We start from the raw sequence: 16,959 nt of genomic DNA, 5'->3' as shown, positions 1-16,959 counted from the left end.
CGAGGCTAATCCGATTTTGCGTAGGTGTGCAAGAGGTGCGCAGGTAAGCACGGGCAGTGGCGCACTAGGTAATCCTAGGGTAGGGTTCTAGGGTTTCAGAGCTTAGAGAAGAAGAAATAATGATTTTTGGCTTCTGATCAGGGTTAGGGCTCGTGCTGATAACATGTTTAAAGAAAATAGAATTGGGCGAATAGTTGTGTCTTTCATTGATAATACTAGCCCCTATATATAGGGAGTACAAGTACATAATCTTGGAGTACAAAGAATCATATTCTAATTAGAACTAGGAATTTAGAACGTTCTCTCCTATTACAACTATAAAAGTAATCTTAGTTTGACAAGGCACACTAAAGTCAAATATCCTTCAACAGGTATGATTTTCATAATAATAGTTACACTATTATGAAGTATGAAGAGAACGACAGTATGCGATATGAGAACAAGATATGAATACACTCAGCAATTTTGAAGCTGAATTGCAATTTTTGAAATGACACCATCCTTATACATACAAGGCGAGTAGGCAACTCTTGTAGGTAGACCTAGTTCAAGCGAAGATATAACATGGTAAAACCCTTCAAAGCGAGTTTAGTGCTAAACAGGTAAAAGAATTTCCAAAAAGAGAAACACATAATGCAACCTACATGATACATGCTCGGAAGAAAATGAAGAATACTAATAGTACGAGATTGATAGAAGACAAGCCCTCCGCCCTCCATTTCTGAAGGGAATCAAACTCTTTTCTTCTGTGTCAAGTGTTAACCGATCTCTGTGGCTCTGTACAGTAATGTTTTTTTTTTTTTTTGAAATGCTGTGCAGTAATGTTATAAAATGGCAAATTGGCAACTAATATTTTTTGTTTTTGTGTTTGTTTATGGTCATAAAGGCCCAGTGGTTGGTTGGGTTGTAGTTTATTTGGGATCTGTAAGTTGGTTGGTAACGGCTGGGCTGGGCTGGGTTGGGTTGGGCCCTCCGGAGGGACGGTGGATGACTTTGGTGCCAACGTCGACTGAGTCTGAAGTGTGACCACATTTTTCGATAGCAAAGTCGAAATGGAGTATCTGTATACCAGTCTGCCAGCGATACCCATAACTGGAATGTGTAACCAGTGCCGGCCTTGAGGGCTGCCCAGTGAGGCGGCCGTCTCAGGCCACGGATTACCGGAGGCTCCAATTTAAATAATTGCCTCAGCTATGTTTCTAACTTTCTATATATATAATATTTGTGGCAATACAACTTACATATGCAACTGGCATAGCGGAAAAGTGGCTTTGACATATGCAAATGCGCTCAACCTTCCTATGTTTGAATCTCCAGAGCGCGATTCCTAGCCCGTTTATTTTTCTTTCTTTTATCCTTCTCCTTGTCTTTCTTTTCTTATTTTATTTTCTGCTTTTTTTTTTTCCTCTCCTTTCTTCACTTTCTTTAATTCTTCTTTCTAGATACCAGGTTTTATATTTTTTTCTTTTGAGAATATACCAGGTTTTATATTTAAACATATACATATATAAGAATAATAAAGCACTAAAAAAAATATGCCCAAAAGCACTCAAATTGAGACTTAAAAGGAATAAAAAATTGTTTAATTGCTAAAATGTGAAATTCAGATGAGGCCACATTTTTTTCTTGCCTCAACCCTCTACAATCTCAAAACCGGAGCCCTGTGTGTAACCATTCTGTCTTTTATCCATTTCTTTCCCTATAAATACAGTTGACTACGCACACGTACCAACAGCAACACAACCAAAGCTTTATCAGAAAAAAACAGCAACAACAAAAGCTTGCAATTTGATCACAACCTATGTAGTTTGTACTTTGTACCATCTCGATCTGAAGAGCAACGTACTAGCTTAATGGCGACTCCCTCTGAAGTGATCAGCAACAAGCAGGTGATACTCAAAGACTATGTCACCGGCTTCCCCAAAGAATCCGACATGGAATTGCGCACGGCCACAACCACACTGAAGCTCCCACAAGGTTCCACCGGGGTTCTCGTCAAAATCTCTAGTACTTGTCCTGCGATCCTTACATGAGAGACCGCATGACCAAACGTGAAACTGCCTCTTATGTCGAAACTTTCCACCCCGGTTCCGTCGACAGTACTCTCTAGCTCTCCCTCTCTCTCTCTTAATTTTCATTTCAGAACCGATCGTATCCGGCATTTTGATATTCAAATTTTATTTATATTTATATTTATGCATGTGCAGCCTATAACCGAATTTGGAGTGGCTAAAGTTTTGGAGTCTGGGGATGCAACGTTTGAGCAGGGCGACTTGATTTGGAGGATTACTGGCTGGGAAGAGTACAGTCTCATCACTGCAACACACTCTCTCTTTAAGATTCACCACGACCCCAATATTCCTCTCTCTTATCATACCGGAATTCTCGGTATATGCCCTCCCTTCCCCTATTATTATTGTACCTATTTCAAATTTTCAATTCAGTTGTATCATTCAAAAATAGATCTTTTTACATAATTGTGTCACTGATTGCATGTATTGGATAATTGTTGTATGTTTAGTTTTGAGAGTCAACTTTAATGGTCAGAATGCATGAGTCAAAATCTTCTTCTTTCCTTTTTCTGATCAATGATATTCCCTCTAAAACGAATTCTGCTCATTTTAATTTCCAGATGCCTACAAGTAACAACTAGTGTGATGCTTAAGTAGATGTGAATCCTCACACATCTTTCAGTGACCGCATTCCTGTTTATATTCAAGTTAGGTAATTAAAGGAAATTGCTTCAGCATCAAAGAATTCATTTTGATCCTATTGGTCATGCTGCAATTTACTCACCTGGATGTATATCATATATTCTTCTCTGCTTGAGTGCACTTGTTGCTGTAATGCATCCAACTAAATATAGTGAAAAGTGTATTCAACATGGTATCTGCCTGCTTCAGGCTTGAGGCTTAAGGGTCATCTGTTGTATTCCATCTGTTATGTAGGTATGCCTGGAATTACTGCTTATGCTGGTCTTTATGAGCTTTGCTCACCTAAGAAAGGAGAGACGGTCTATGTTTCAGCAGCATCTGGAGCAGTAGCCAGTAGGTCAACTAGTTGGCCAGTTTGCCAAACTCATGGGTTGCTATGTTGTCAGAAGTGCTGGAAGTAAAGAAAAGGTGATCCGTCAGTCATTGATTTTTGTTTATCAATGCCAACTACAATATTAGTTTTCATATTACAGTTTTACTCTTTTCAGTCAACTTGTTTTCCTGCTTGAACACTATATATCATTTCTCTGAATTAGGTTGCTTTGCTGAAGAACAAGTTTGGGTTTGACGAGGCTTTCAATTATAAAGAAGAATCTAACTTGGATGCAGCTTTGAAAAGGTTAATATTCTTTAAAGATACACATACTGGACTTCCCACATTGTCGGTGTTTTCTTACAACTAGCCCTAGTCAGATATGTATCATTTGCTTTAAAAACCAGGTACTTTCCTGAAGGTATCGATATATACTTTGAGAATGTTGGGGGAAAGATGCTTGATGCGGTGCTACTAAACATGAGATTCCGTGGCCGAGTTGCAGTTTGCGGGATGATCTCACAGTACAACCTTGAGAAGCCTGAAGGTGTACATAACTTAATGTCTCTGATCTCCAAAGAGGTCCGGATGCAAGGTTTTGTTGCTTTTAATTACTATCATCTGTATGGCAAGTTTCTTGAAATGGTCCTGCCTTACATAAAAGAAGGGAAGGTTATGTACGTGGAACTGTGGAAGATGTAGTTGAAGGCCTTGAGAGCGCTCCCTCGGCTCTGGTTGGACTCTTTGCAGGTCGCAATGTAGGAAAGCAAGTTGTTGTTGTCTCCTGGGAATGATCAAATCCAATTCCTAACCTGTACGTGACCCTTGATTAATTTTCTGTACTATTAGCAGTTATCATATTGTGAAGGAGTGTGAGAGCTGTATCATTATCATAATTATAGATGTAAAAGTATACATCTCCACCTCGTATGTATATTTGGAAAGTTACTTCTACAGGTTTTGTGAGAACTATGTTCCCTTTGATCATGATACAATGTGTCTGGCCTTTGCAATTGGGGAAGGGGTGACTCTTTTAGAAATGCAGTTTTAATGGGGGAAATCTGATGATCATCCCGATTAATGATCAAGTATCGATGAACTGGTGTTCCAGTATAAATAATAGAGACTTCAAGGTAAAACAAACAAACAAACAAAGGAACTCAAAACATGATTTTCATTTCATACCCAGCAAAAGGGGAGGAGCGTACAATTTAAAGTTCATGAAAAAGGATCCTAATCGATAGATCTGGTGAGTCCTTATCCCAATAGTACTATAGCTGGCTGGCAAAAGTAACCGTTGCATACTGGTTTGGCTTCATACATGGGTCAAGATGAGGAAAGGTGTAGTAACAGATGGGTGTCCTTAACACAGTAGCTTAGCAAGCTGAATGGTCATAACAATCTCTATGTTAAACAGTTTAATATACTCTGTAATTTAGAAACTACAACTATTAAGTGAACAATCAAATGTCGCAAATTGCCGATCACGTGCACGTGTAAGAGGAATAAAGGAAAGAGAGCACCTAGTATCAGGTTAGAACTTCATCCAAAAGGCATGAATGCAAAATCTGGGGAGGGAGGGAGGTACCTAGTTTTGTAGTCATCAGCAATGGATGGATGACATAGGCGACTACCTCATCTCTATTAGAGTGTGTGCTTTGACCATTCTAATATGGTAATTGCTGATGACATAGGCGACTACCTCATCTCTATTAGACTGTGTGCTTTGACCATTCTAATTGTTTACCATAATTCGATCCCTGTCTCTTATTACTGTATATAAATAGACGAATTGAACTAGGTTTTGAGAAACAGAGAGAAGAAAATAGCAATGGCGAGCGGTGTAGAGAGAAAGCAAGTAGTGAGGAACAAGCAGGTGTTATTCAAAGACTATGTCACCGGCTTCCCCAAAGAATCTAACATGCAATTGACCACTAGTACAGCCACACTGAAGCTCCCACAAGGTTCCACTGGTGTTCTGGTCAAGAACCTCTACTTGTCCTGCGATCCTTATATTAAAATCCAGATGACCAAGCCTAGCTCTGATACTGATCCTTATACCAAAACCTTGACTCCTGGTTCGGTCAGTCACTGACTCTAGCTTCTATTCTGTTCCACATTTGATATTGATGTACAAAGAACATAGTGCATATTTAAATTTAAATGTAGGATTGAATCCGATTGATTACTTACATGTGATATATATTTGCAGCCTATGACTGGATATGGAGTGGCTAAAGTCTTGGAATCTGGGGATGCAAACTTTAAGCGAGGCGACTTGGTTTGGGGAATCACTGATTGGGAAGAATATAGTCTCATAAATGCAACAGAATCTCTGCGCAAGATTCACAACACTGATGTGCCTCTCTCTTACTATACTGGAATTCTTGGTATGCCTGGACTGACTGCTTATGTAGGTTTTTATGAAGTTTGCTCACCTAAGAAAGGGGAGACAGTCTACATCTCAGCAGCATCTGGAGCAGTAGGTCAACTTGTTGGCCAATTTGCCAAACTCGTGGGTTGCTATGTCGTTGGAAGTGCTGGAAGTAAAGAAAAGGTCTTTCATGACTCTTTGCTGTTCAATGATCAATCAATCCACTGTCGTTTTACTGTTTTCATCATTGCAATCAACTTCTTTTAATGTTCTAAATGTTGTATATTTCATTCTGTGAGTTAAGGTTGATTTGCTGAAGAACAAGTTTGGGTTTGACGAGGCTTTCAATTATAAAGAAGAACCTAACTTGGATGCAGCTCTAAAAAGGTCAGTATCATTTGTATTGGCAAATAGTGCTTATCTGAACTTCCCTTACCCTTGGTGTTCATTTAGAACTGGTCCTTATAATTTGATGTTTCGAAGTGGTCCTTATAATTTGACGTTTCATCAAAACAAATGCCAGGTACTTTCCTGAAGGTATTGATATTTACTTTGAAAATGTTGGGGGAAAGATGCTGGATGCAGTGCTACCAAACATGAAGTTCCGCGGGCGAATTGCAGTTTGTGGGATGATATCCCAATATAACCTTGAGAAGCCTGAAGGTGTACACAATCTAATGTTCCTTCTTTCTAGAGAGGTCCGGATGCAAGGTTTTATTGTTACGAATTACTATCATCTTTACGAGAAGTTTCTTGAAACGGTTCTGCTTGACATAAAAAAAGGGAAGATTACATATGTGGAAGATGTAGTTGAAGGCCTTGAAAGTGCTCCATCGGCCCTGATTGGACTCTTTACAGGTCACAATGTCGGAAAGCAGGTTGTTGTTGTTTCCCGAGAATGATCAAACTCCATTATTTCCTTACTTTGCCTGCATGAACCAGCTTAATATGGTGTATCATCAATAGTTATCACATACTATATGGTAAAATTATCTATTGTAAAAGGGGTGCAAGAGCTAGCTAGCTTTATCATTATCATACATGGATGTAAAAGTATACTTGTCCACCTTATACTCCCTTCATTAATACATTAATAAGGCCTGGAAGCTGATTATTAATTCTAGAGAAGTTGATGCATATAGCTGCCTAGCTGGTGTTTCTATGGTCTAAATTAGCTATTACTATCTTCATGTCCAAACACAGAAACATTTACATTACTTTCAATATGCTGAACTAGATTTCTAATGTATGAAAAGAATCTATCAAGGCCATGTCAATATGTGTTCGATCTCTTTCACCAAAGAGTATAAATAGCAAAATGTAATGGTGATGTCTGTTGTTAAAATAAGAAAGGAAAATGCAATGATTTTGGTGATTCTGATCCATGTTCTAAGGTGTTGTCCATTTGGCTTTTGATCGAGAGTATTTAATTAAAGTGGAAACGCGTGGTAGTAGCTTCTAGCATTACGGATGAAAACTGGCTCCATCTGAACTCCTCTCTTCTGATCTGATCCCATGCATATAGCTAGGCATTAGCTTCATTTCTTTCTCAGTTTGCACAAGAGAAAACTGAGAATTGATGCATCACTCCTCATTAGCCTCAGCATTTCCATTGTCACTTGCAATTGGGGAAGTGGTGACTCTTTTAGAAATGCAGTTTTAAGAAGGAAATCTGATGATCATCCCGATTAATGATCAAGTATCGATAACTACTGGTGTGCCAGTAGCTTAGCAACCTGAATGGTCATAACAATCTTTATGTTTGATACAAAAAGTTTTACTATGACAGTTTTACTATAGCCTGTAATTTAGAAAACTACAACTATTAAGAGAAAAATCAATGTAGCAAATTGCCGATCACACGTGTACGTGAAATAAAGGTAAGAGAACACCTAATTATCAGGTTAGAACTTGACCCAAAAAATAGTTATTAGTTTAGAAAATGTAAGAGAGTTTACTAGAAAATTCAACAGGAAATAAAAGAAGGAGAATGAAGATCTGCACCAGCTGTTGAAGATTTGGAGGATCCACTGAACTGAATCAAGAACAAACCAATTATCCAAATCTTGCTCACTTACTAGAAACTATTGAAGCACGTCTAACCAAAATTAGGTTAAAAGGCTAGCTACTCATTTTTGGTTAATAGGAGGAAGAAGAATTCAGAATAAAAAGCATGCATGCAAAAGGAAGTAAAGCTGAAACCTGGCCGGGGAGGGAGCTAGGTAGTTCTGTAGCAGTAGCCATCAGCAATTGATGGATGACATAAGAGACTACATCATCTCTATGAGAGGATGCATTCAAAAAGGATGGATGGCTGAGACCTGGGGAGGGAGGGAGGTAGCTAGTTTTGTAGTCATCAGCAATTGATGGATGACATAGGCGACTGCGTCATCTCTACTAGACTACTCTCGTTAGTCTCGTAAGTACGTTCTAATTGTTTGACGGTTCTAATTGTTTACCATAATTCGATCTCTACGTCTCCCTATATAAATATACGAATTGAACTGAGTTTTGAGAAACAGAGAGAAAAGAAAATAGCAATGGCGAGTGGTGTAGAAAGAGAGCAAGTAGTGAGGAACAAGCAGGTGATATTCAAAGACTATGTCACCGGTTTCCCCAAAGAATCTAACATGCAATTGACCACTAGTACAACCACACTGAAGCTCCCACAAGGTTCCACTGGTAGTGTTCTGGTCAAGAATCTCTACTTGTCCTGCGATCCTTATACTAGAGCCCATATGACCAAGGCTAGCTCTGAAGTCTCATGTCCTCCACCCTCACCCACAACTGAACGAACTTCAGCCCAACAAACTAAACAGAAAACCCTCCCAGATGACAGAAGTTGAGAGCTTTCGCCGTTGTACTAGGAAATCTGCCAATCCAGGAATTGAGGGAGTGTTCTGCTTTAGCGTGACAATGAGCTGTGAAATTTGCTTCTCTGAGGATGCGAAATAACAACCTCACTTCTTCTACCATCACTCCTTCTACATACCAATCAGTTTGGTACCACCCGAGCCATAAACGACTCCCAAAACTTTTAGTTTCAAACTTTGTGTGTGCTAATTGAAAGCCTGCTTGTTTAATGGTTTGAATGTCCAAAGATACGGCACAAAGCTCTAGCATCGACACTAAATGCACCATACATCGCTTTTGAAACAACCAACAACAATCCACCTCATTCATTCTTGTGTCCCACACACATTCCTCTCCGACCAGTAATGACATCCACCACGCCATTTCCATTTGATTATAGAAAGGGAGAATAAGGCCTCACCTTATGCGCCACAACCTATTACGGTCTTTTCGTATAAGAGGAAGAAAAAAAAAAAAAAAAAATCGAGGACACATTGAGAGTTTGAGACAATAAAAATTATCTCACTCCGTTTAAGAATTCGTATGACATATTTGAATAATTCAGTAAAAGTCTCTTGCTTCTAGGGCTGGGAATTGAATACCGGAAAACCGAGACCGAATCCGACCGATCCGGGCCGATACCGATCGGCTCGGTCTGCAACTTCAATTCCACAGAATACCGACCCGACCCGAACCGAATAGCAGCTAAACGGGTCGGCCTCGGTATGGGTCAAATACATACCGTTTTGACCGACCCGACCCGATTTTCTTATGCGACGCACGACTTGTCGTTGATTTCAGCCCTAAAAGGCTAAACGCGTTCTACTTCTGGTCTTCTGTCGTTCTCAAACTCACCCAAACCCTAAAATCCTAAATCGAGCCTCTCTCCTCCATCGAAGACTCCCAGCCTCTCAGCCTCTCACTCTCGCAGTCTCACGCCTCTCTGCTCTCCTCCATCGAAGACTCTCAGCCTGTCAGCCTCTCACTCTCACAGTCTCACTCCTCTCTGCTTACCTCCATCGAAGACTCTCAGCCTCTCTAAGAACCGAGACCGAAACAACAGCTCTACCTACTCGATCCAAGTCTCCTCCATCGAAGACTCGAAGGCTCTCGCTCTTCTCTCACTCCTCTACTCCATCGAAGATCGGAAGCTGTGGCTCTTCTCTCACTCCTCTCTGCCCTCCTCGAAGATTCGAAGGCTCTCACTCCTCTCTGCCCTCCATCAAGGAATCGATTCTTCAACTCGTTTCTTCAACTCGATTCTTCAAGCCTCCCACTCCGAATCGATGGGAAAACTGGGAGTAAGTCTCTCACTTTCTCAGATTTTTTTTTTGATTTGCATTTTGGACAGAAATGTGCATGAAGTTCATTGGAGAACTAATTAGAGATGTTTGAAAATTTACAATGCTGCATTTTTTCAGGTTTCTGGAAATTTTACTATTCAAAGCAGGTGGTACCGAACCGATCGGTATCGGGCCTAATCGGTATTGCAGCTGAGTTTCCGGCGTCCCGAACCGAACCGAGCCGAGTATAAACTCGGTATCGGTATCGGTATAGGCATGTTCCCGAGCCGAGCCAAACCGATCCCAGGCCTACTTGCTTCCAATCATCCGCAACAGTTCGAAAAGAAGTAAGCGACCAACATTCCTTAGCCATTGCACAAGACCCAAGAGCTTGAATTGTATTTTTCAGTAGAGCCACACCGTGAACAAATCAGAGACGAGAGAAAATGTCTATGATGTAGAGTTGTAGCACAAAGGTTGTATAGCATACAAAGCACGCCAAATGAACTTTCCAAACAGAATCTAGCTGCACAATTGAACTAGAAGCATCGGAAGACAGTTTTCCAAATGTTAGTTGCCATCTGCTACTCTTTTTTTTTTAAATTTTAAATTTGTTAGCACTCGTGCGAGTGAAGTTATTCACTAAGTGACTATTTCTGTCATGACCCTATGTGGATAGGTGATTATGGAATAAACAACAACAAAAAAAATACAACCATTCCCTGTCAAATAAAATGAAATAAAAAAAAGAGAGAAAATGAGGAAATAAGTACAGATAAACAGCTGATTTTTATTATGTTTCAACTTCCATAATTTATTCACATCCCCATTCAGTTCTATTTACACTGCAAATTCCACACTTCAAGATATAATTTATTATTGGGAAAAATTTGCAGACTGCCAGAATTGACAGTTGAGGAGTTGCATAAAGCAAGATGAAATTCAGAGCTTCAAACAGATGAGCGCACAAAGGATCGGCCACTACATCTTTGACCATAAACGGCTTAGGGTAGCTTGGATTGATCCATGTGGTTCATCTGTTGGTACGTAAACATCATCTTCAAACTGCCAAAAATAAACAAAGAAGCAAAGCTTTCATGAGCCGGTAGAACTGTCATTAAATTGTAACCAAAATAACAGTATATCTCGTCGTCATATAAATCAACATATAACACCACAGCAAACAGTCTTTGCTATTAAACTTGGGCTTTCTATTTCACCCAGATCTCCAATAAACTAAATTCCTAGGTTTAAAAATGGCCCCATTCGTGATTTTCAACCAATCCAGATTGGGGTTATCATTTATCATCGCTTATTAAATCACAGTTATTGTCAAAGCATGCTAGTCAGCTTCCTATCAAGACTCTGCTTTACAGGGATAAATTTTCTTCTTCTTTTTTTTTTTTTTTTTCAGCAACAATTGTTTCCTAGTCATCATACAAGGAGATAAACATATAATATAAAAACAAACCGAATTGAAAATCAATCAATTGGTTAATAGTTGTTTGACATACTGAATGACTGGTTCCACAACTTGGGGGATATACATGCAAAGAAAGAGCCTTACCTTGACTATAGTACCATCCTTGTTTGAGAGGTTAACAGGTAAGAAATGGAGATTTGGCATTTTCAGTTGAACAGCTGCTATGTCGGGAAAACTGAAAACAAGAACATTAATAGTTACTTTAATTCAGCAAAATGGAACATGTATAGAGGCAAGCATGCATGCTTTTGTTAGATTTGTTTGAGGAGAGAGACCTTTTGAGTACAGTCTTTGCCATGTCATATAGAGTGCTTTGCACAGACGGGCTGTATATTCCTTCTTTTGGAGGACCATAGAAAGTGTCTGTCAGAACTTTTTTCACATTCAAGTATCTTTCTGTGAAGTATAGTGGCTTTTGAGGGATGCTAAAAATAGATTCATATAGATACCTGCATTCAATTGATCTCATAAAATGATGACTTTGAAAATTATTGTACAGAGGAAATCAAGAATAACAGAAGGTCTTTAAGAACCTACTTAACACCCACTATATCGTGTTGCTAGAAAGAAAAAATGCATACCTCCATGATGCAGTGATTTCTGTAGCCAGAATCCTCTCTCGCGTGTCAGGAAGAGCTGTGTATTTGTCCCTAATAAACCCCTCAAAACCTGACTGTTAACATAGACCCAATTTAGAATTTTGAGCCAACAAGTATAATAAGCAGCAGTAAAATAAAACCATACATATACATATACGCCAGTATAAAGTGAGGATCAGTTAATCAAAACCATATCAAAAACCTAAGAACTTCCCCCAAAAAAAATCAAAACCATATCGTTTACATTAGTAATAGTTGAGCTTGATAGTGCAGACTATTTGTTGATGACATCATAGTAGTCTCTTTCCACAAGGGCAGATTCAAAGAGCACAAAGGCAAACTATTCCTGTAGACAGCAACACATCTGCACTTAGACCTTGTTATGGCTAAACTATTGAGGCAACACTACTGTTCAATGTAGAACTATACGGATTAAATCTCCTGTGAGCATATCCTTTAATCAGTCCTGCCCGTGTCAATTTGGGTCTCCCTCTAACCTCCTTGAAAGATGGGATTACAATGCTTGGTGGAAGTGTGAAAAAGATATTGTTCAATACAGGAGAGAATTCAACTATACAACCTTAAGGCAGTGATGGAGAAGATGGGTGTTGAGGATCATGGATCTAATTCTTCTGGGCATGTTAAAGGGTAAAGGGAAGACTAATAATATCTGTATCCTTGCACATAATGATGTTCCTTTTGGTGACTTCTTTTTGGGCCTGTTTGCTGGGATGTATAAATGTATTAGCGTGAGTGATAAAATAGATTATAGTGGTCTGGTGCAGTTTGTTGCAAAGAGAGAATCAGCGAATGATCTTTTCTGTGGGAGTATGAACCTTCAATAAAACCCACTGATACCAAGTGTTGTGTTGTTATTAAAATCCCACAAACTTGCAGTTTGGACTTTAGTGAGTATACACTATACAGTAGATAGTACCGGTCCCTTTCTTAGAAGTAGTTCAGAGAGCTGAAGCTCAGACTAGTACTGGTGAAACTGGAACAGAGAGGACATCACAGAAACTGAAAGACATACATCAATGACCTAACACTACTGCACTAAAGGGCATCTTAAAATTTTCATTAATTCTGCTCCGTTCATTGAATTGCCCATGAAGGGGTTTTGTGTAACCATTTTGAAACCCTATGGGAGTTTGCTTAAACTTTGAAAATGCAGGGTGCTTTGTGAAAACGCGCTAAACCTTGTGGGGTCTCACCCTTTCAATTATGATTACAATATATGATATACAAAGAAATGCACTATGTAATTGATTATAATATGAACTCACACCTTACCCTTTTTGCTTTTGAAACATAAATATTAACTGTGGAATGGATGAAATTACCTTTGTTGTCTTCAGTACAGCCAGTCCTTCAATACCAGAAGTCATCCTTAATGCACCAGACTTCTCTAAAATTACTTCTGTTGTGTGCCTCTCCGATCCTAATTTGAAACCTTTTAACAAAGAACAAAAATTAAATAAAAACAGGTACTCCGTTTCTAGACTGGAGGTCAAGTATTTTGGAATAGTTGCAAAATAAATGGAAATATAAGGAATACTACTCAAATTTTATTTTTCTGGCTTTTACTCAACTTTAGAAAAGTAGAAAGCTGGCATAATCACATTTGTGGTTGAGACTACAAGACATGGACAAGTCATCCAATATTTCATTTCTTGACCATCTTTTTTATTTTTTATTTTTTTTCATCTTTTTACTATGAGGCAGGACAAATAGAAGAAATCTAAAGGAAGCCTTCCTTTGTAGATTCTAGGGCTTTATTTGCTTAACTGATTAGAATTGTATGGTTTGTGAGGAGAACCAAGATGATAAACTACTAGCATCTCACCAGTAGGGTTCTAGGACTCATACCTAGGGCTGGGCTGCATAAGAAAAATCTAAAGAAAACATAATACGCACTTTATCAATGTCAAGTCCGAAAAACAAAGATTACAATAACTCACTCAAATAAGATGATACTAATAAATTTAGGTCTAGAAATTAAAAAAAAAAAAAATGACAACAAATTGCAGCCAAGTAACTATGAACTATCACTGTTTGATTTCAAAGTTAAACTATTTTTTGAGGCAACACAATATATGTTTTCTTTAGTTTCATATGCTAAAATCTGTAGAGTTACAAATACCTGGAGGCTCAGATCTCCATTTCTTAATTTTTGTGCTAACAGAAAATGATGGAGAGCTTCCAGTGTCCATAAAGGACAAAGGCCCCATCAGAGTAATCAAAATAAGACATATAAAATTTTTTTTGCAGTACATAATAAGAAAAGAGTGAGACCACCAATAAGGTAATAAGAATCATCTCAGGATGCAAACCACTTATTGGTTGAAGACAAGGTTTCCTATTCATTCAAGAAAATGATGAGAAGCAACTTTCTGAATACCCACTTTTACATGATAAACAGAAAATAAACTGGATTATGTCAATGTAAGTGTTATGAAATTAAGGTTTCCTTGAATTATCAATTCCGAAGTGTTTGGTTTGGAAGTCATAACACCAGGAAGTGATTAGATATGATATACAATTGTTCTCTTGTTTCCCCACTAGCCACTTATATCCAAGAGTAAATAAACTAACCATGTTCATGTGTTTCACCATCTACAGATACACGCTCCCATGGCTTCTCGACAATGTTTACAATGGCACAGGTGACCTGCAAAAATAAGAACAAGAATGAGATTTCTTTGACAAACTAATGCAATATTAGTTACAATAAGAAATCGAATTCTGACTTCAAAGTATTCAACTAATCAATAGAAATAAGCTAATAACACTATCCATTACATCAAGAATGACCTACATATTGCATAAGCTTTATCAGCTATAGAAGCACGCAGTGTCATTTATTATTGCATAACTGAAAACACGGAAATAATGGCTGGTCCTAAGAGAGAACGGAATACCCTATCTTAGATTGGCTACCCAGTACAACAGAGTCACCACACCTTGATTTGAAACTCCAATCCAGATTAAAGCACCACACATTTCAAGTGGAATAAATCTTTCACTGTAAAAGTAGGAAACTACTCTAATTAAGTATAAAAGTTGTAACAAGCAGCAAAATTTTCTCCAATTCTTTGGTTTTAAGAAAGAAGAGAACATTTTACTCCCTCGGTACGTCAATAGAAAGAACAAATCCATAAGGAGCTGCTGCAACGCTCCCTAGGCAGTATACAAAGTGTGAGACTCTGTGCTTAAGTGAGGGTGAGTGGGTGCGCGTGTGCCAACATTTGAGAAAATGAACCAAATTTAAAATACTAAGACCAACAAATGAAAGATTAATCAAGAGCCATCAGAATGATGCCTATAGGATTAGACTCACAGATGAAAACCCAATTATATAGCACTAGAAACCAAAAAAATATTCGGGATAAATAAATGCATTGAATAAATAGTTTGAGTTCATCTATTAGTGACAATGAATCAGGTTTAGGAATAGACAAAGACAACATAAACCATCAGGTGCACATGTACGGCTGTAACAGTATAACCAAAGAAAGACTAGTTAAGAGTATAAAACAGAGGACCAAGAGACAGGGAACAAGTAAGACAAACAGATTCTAATACATATATTTATCAAGAGATGTTGAATGAGGTGAAAAACAACAGAAGACAATTCATATGACTAGCATATAACCCGGTTAAAGGCAATGATCCTAACCAAAGCTCCAACATATTTGACTCCAACAAAGTAAGAGCCAAGAATATAACCCAAAACAACATGAAAAAGTTGAAAAACATAAAACAGAAAAACTGGAAGTATTCACCTGCTGGTAAAGAGATGTGAAGTGTTTCGCAAGTAGAACTGCGAAATCTTCAACCGAAACTTGTTCCACACATTCCTTCGCCTTGGCATACACCTGTAACGCAAACCCACATCAAATCCCAAACCCAAATTCTTCATACGATCACCTCAGTTTCCATTTTCGATCAAATTTTCACAATCAAACCAAACGCCAAATGAATCCAAGACACGGATGGAGAAGGGTCGTCACTCACGGTGTTCTTCATGGTGTCAGTGGCGACGATATCGGAGTTGTCGCCGCGGGTATAAGCGGTGAGGCAATCAGAGAGGAGGCTGATGCTGACGCACCATTCGACGACGACATGTCGTCCGTCGGGTTTGTTCCGCCAAACCCGGGCGACCCTGACCCGAGCCTTGCCGTGCCTCTGCTCCAACTTGAACCCACCCTCTGTTTGCTTCTCCATATGATGATGATCTGTCCTCTGATTTAGACTTTACACGCTATATAATTGGCCGTCACGAGTCTTATCAAAGCAGCAGCACTAGATGACGAAAGTTTTGTTAGACTAATAATATTCCTCGTTACATTCTGGTTGGACAAGAGGGACGGTACCTCTGAGTCTGATTCACTGATCTCGTCAGGTACTAAAACTGTGCCATTGCCCACGGTTTAAGTACTAAACCGTGTACTCATTTCCCTGTTTGGTAAGGACTAAAGAGGAGTATTTTTCTAATGAATATTATTGAGTAATTTTATCTAAACGTAACACGTCTTTTAGTCTCTTAATACACATTAGCGTCAATACCCGTGCGATGACAAAAAATTTGATATTGCTTAAGTAAATCCAGATTTTATGTCTGGCTTAAACTTTAGGTTGGACAAGACATCTGACTCACTGATCTCATCAGATACTAAAACTGTGTTATTGCCCACAGTTTAAGTATTAAACCAGTGTACTTTGGTTAAATATTATTGAGTAATTTTATCTGCACATCTCTTAATAGTTAATACACAAGTACTAGTGCGATGTCTAAAGTAATAACAAAAAATTTGATGTGTTTTGGTCTCAAATTTCAGCGACTAAAGAGAATGGAAGTTAAGAAACTACCTGCAATAATTTTTGGATTGAAATTGTGTTTCTAACCCATTCTTTTCTTTTTTGATGATTTTCTTTTGTTTGATTTTGTTATTTTACCATAATGACATTTTTGATGTGTTTTATATAAATTAAGGTTTATTTTATTCAAATGTCAATTTGTGATCGGCTTGGCTGCGAGCAAGCCAGCAAGGGTGTAGCTAGCCTAGGGCTTGAAGGGTCACTAGGGTCAATTGACCCTTCTCACTATTTGAAAAATCTCTAATTAGTCTTAATTTTTAAAACTTTGATACTGTTTTAGGAAAAATGGATGCAGAGAATAGCAAAGAGAATTGGGAGAATGAAAACACATTGAAGCAGGGAGTCACAGACGTTGCCAAAGCGTTCTTCGAGTGAGACCCACAGCCTTCTGGGGTCTTCTTCATTCATATGCTCATACTGAAACAAATCATCCATATGATGAGTCATTAGGATGATGGC

General features: G+C 38.5%; 2 protein-coding genes and 1 pseudogene across 2 annotated transcripts; 2 read left to right on the top strand and 1 right to left on the bottom strand.

Moving 5' to 3' along the window:
• Positions 1-1,869: 1,869 nt before the first annotated feature.
• Positions 1,870-4,014, top strand: LOC133715535 (2-alkenal reductase (NADP(+)-dependent)-like; annotated as a pseudogene).
• An 801-nt stretch (positions 4,015-4,815) lies between these two features.
• LOC133715216 (2-alkenal reductase (NADP(+)-dependent)-like) lies at positions 4,816-6,538 on the top strand. Its single transcript, XM_062141624.1, has 4 exons — positions 4,816-5,110; positions 5,240-5,584; positions 5,706-5,788; positions 5,925-6,538. Exons 1-4 carry the CDS (start codon positions 4,859-4,861, stop codon positions 6,301-6,303), a joined length of 1,059 nt encoding a protein of 352 aa, XP_061997608.1. The 5' UTR covers positions 4,816-4,858; the 3' UTR covers positions 6,304-6,538.
• A 3,765-nt stretch (positions 6,539-10,303) lies between these two features.
• Positions 10,304-16,018, bottom strand: LOC133717463 (uricase-2 isozyme 2). Its single transcript, XM_062144174.1, has 8 exons — positions 15,637-16,018; positions 15,405-15,497; positions 14,215-14,290; positions 12,963-13,072; positions 11,602-11,693; positions 11,296-11,469; positions 11,105-11,195; positions 10,304-10,602 (listed from the first exon to the last, which is right to left on the bottom strand). Exons 1-8 carry the CDS (start codon positions 15,844-15,846, stop codon positions 10,519-10,521), a joined length of 930 nt encoding a protein of 309 aa, XP_062000158.1. The 5' UTR covers positions 15,847-16,018; the 3' UTR covers positions 10,304-10,518.
• Between the last annotated feature and the right edge of the window lie 941 nt (positions 16,019-16,959).

This window comes from Rosa rugosa, chromosome 6 (assembly GCF_958449725.1).
Source record: "Rosa rugosa chromosome 6, drRosRugo1.1, whole genome shotgun sequence".
NCBI lineage: Eukaryota > Viridiplantae > Streptophyta > Magnoliopsida > Rosales > Rosaceae > Rosa > Rosa rugosa.
Note: the sequence above shows the minus strand (reverse complement) of the source record. Positions and strands in the feature narration are given on the sequence as shown.

Coding starts and splice junctions, on each gene's coding strand:
- LOC133715216 (XM_062141624.1), top strand. CDS start 4,859: ATGGCGAGCGGTGTAGAGAGAAAGCAAGTAGTGAGGAACAAGCAGGTG. Junction 5,111..5,239: donor AAACCTTGACTCCTGGTTCG/GTCAGTCACTGA, acceptor ATATATTTGCAG/CCTATGACTGGATATGGAGT. Junction 5,585..5,705: donor GTGCTGGAAGTAAAGAAAAG/GTCTTTCATGAC, acceptor CTGTGAGTTAAG/GTTGATTTGCTGAAGAACAA.
- LOC133717463 (XM_062144174.1), bottom strand. CDS start 15,846: ATGGAGAAGCAAACAGAGGGTGGGTTCAAGTTGGAGCAGAGGCACGGC. Junction 13,073..14,214: donor TGGTGAAACACATGAACATG/GTTAGTTTATTT, acceptor CTTTGTTAAAAG/GTTTCAAATTAGGATCGGAG. Junction 11,470..11,601: donor GAAATCACTGCATCATGGAG/GTATGCATTTTT, acceptor AATTGAATGCAG/GTATCTATATGAATCTATTT.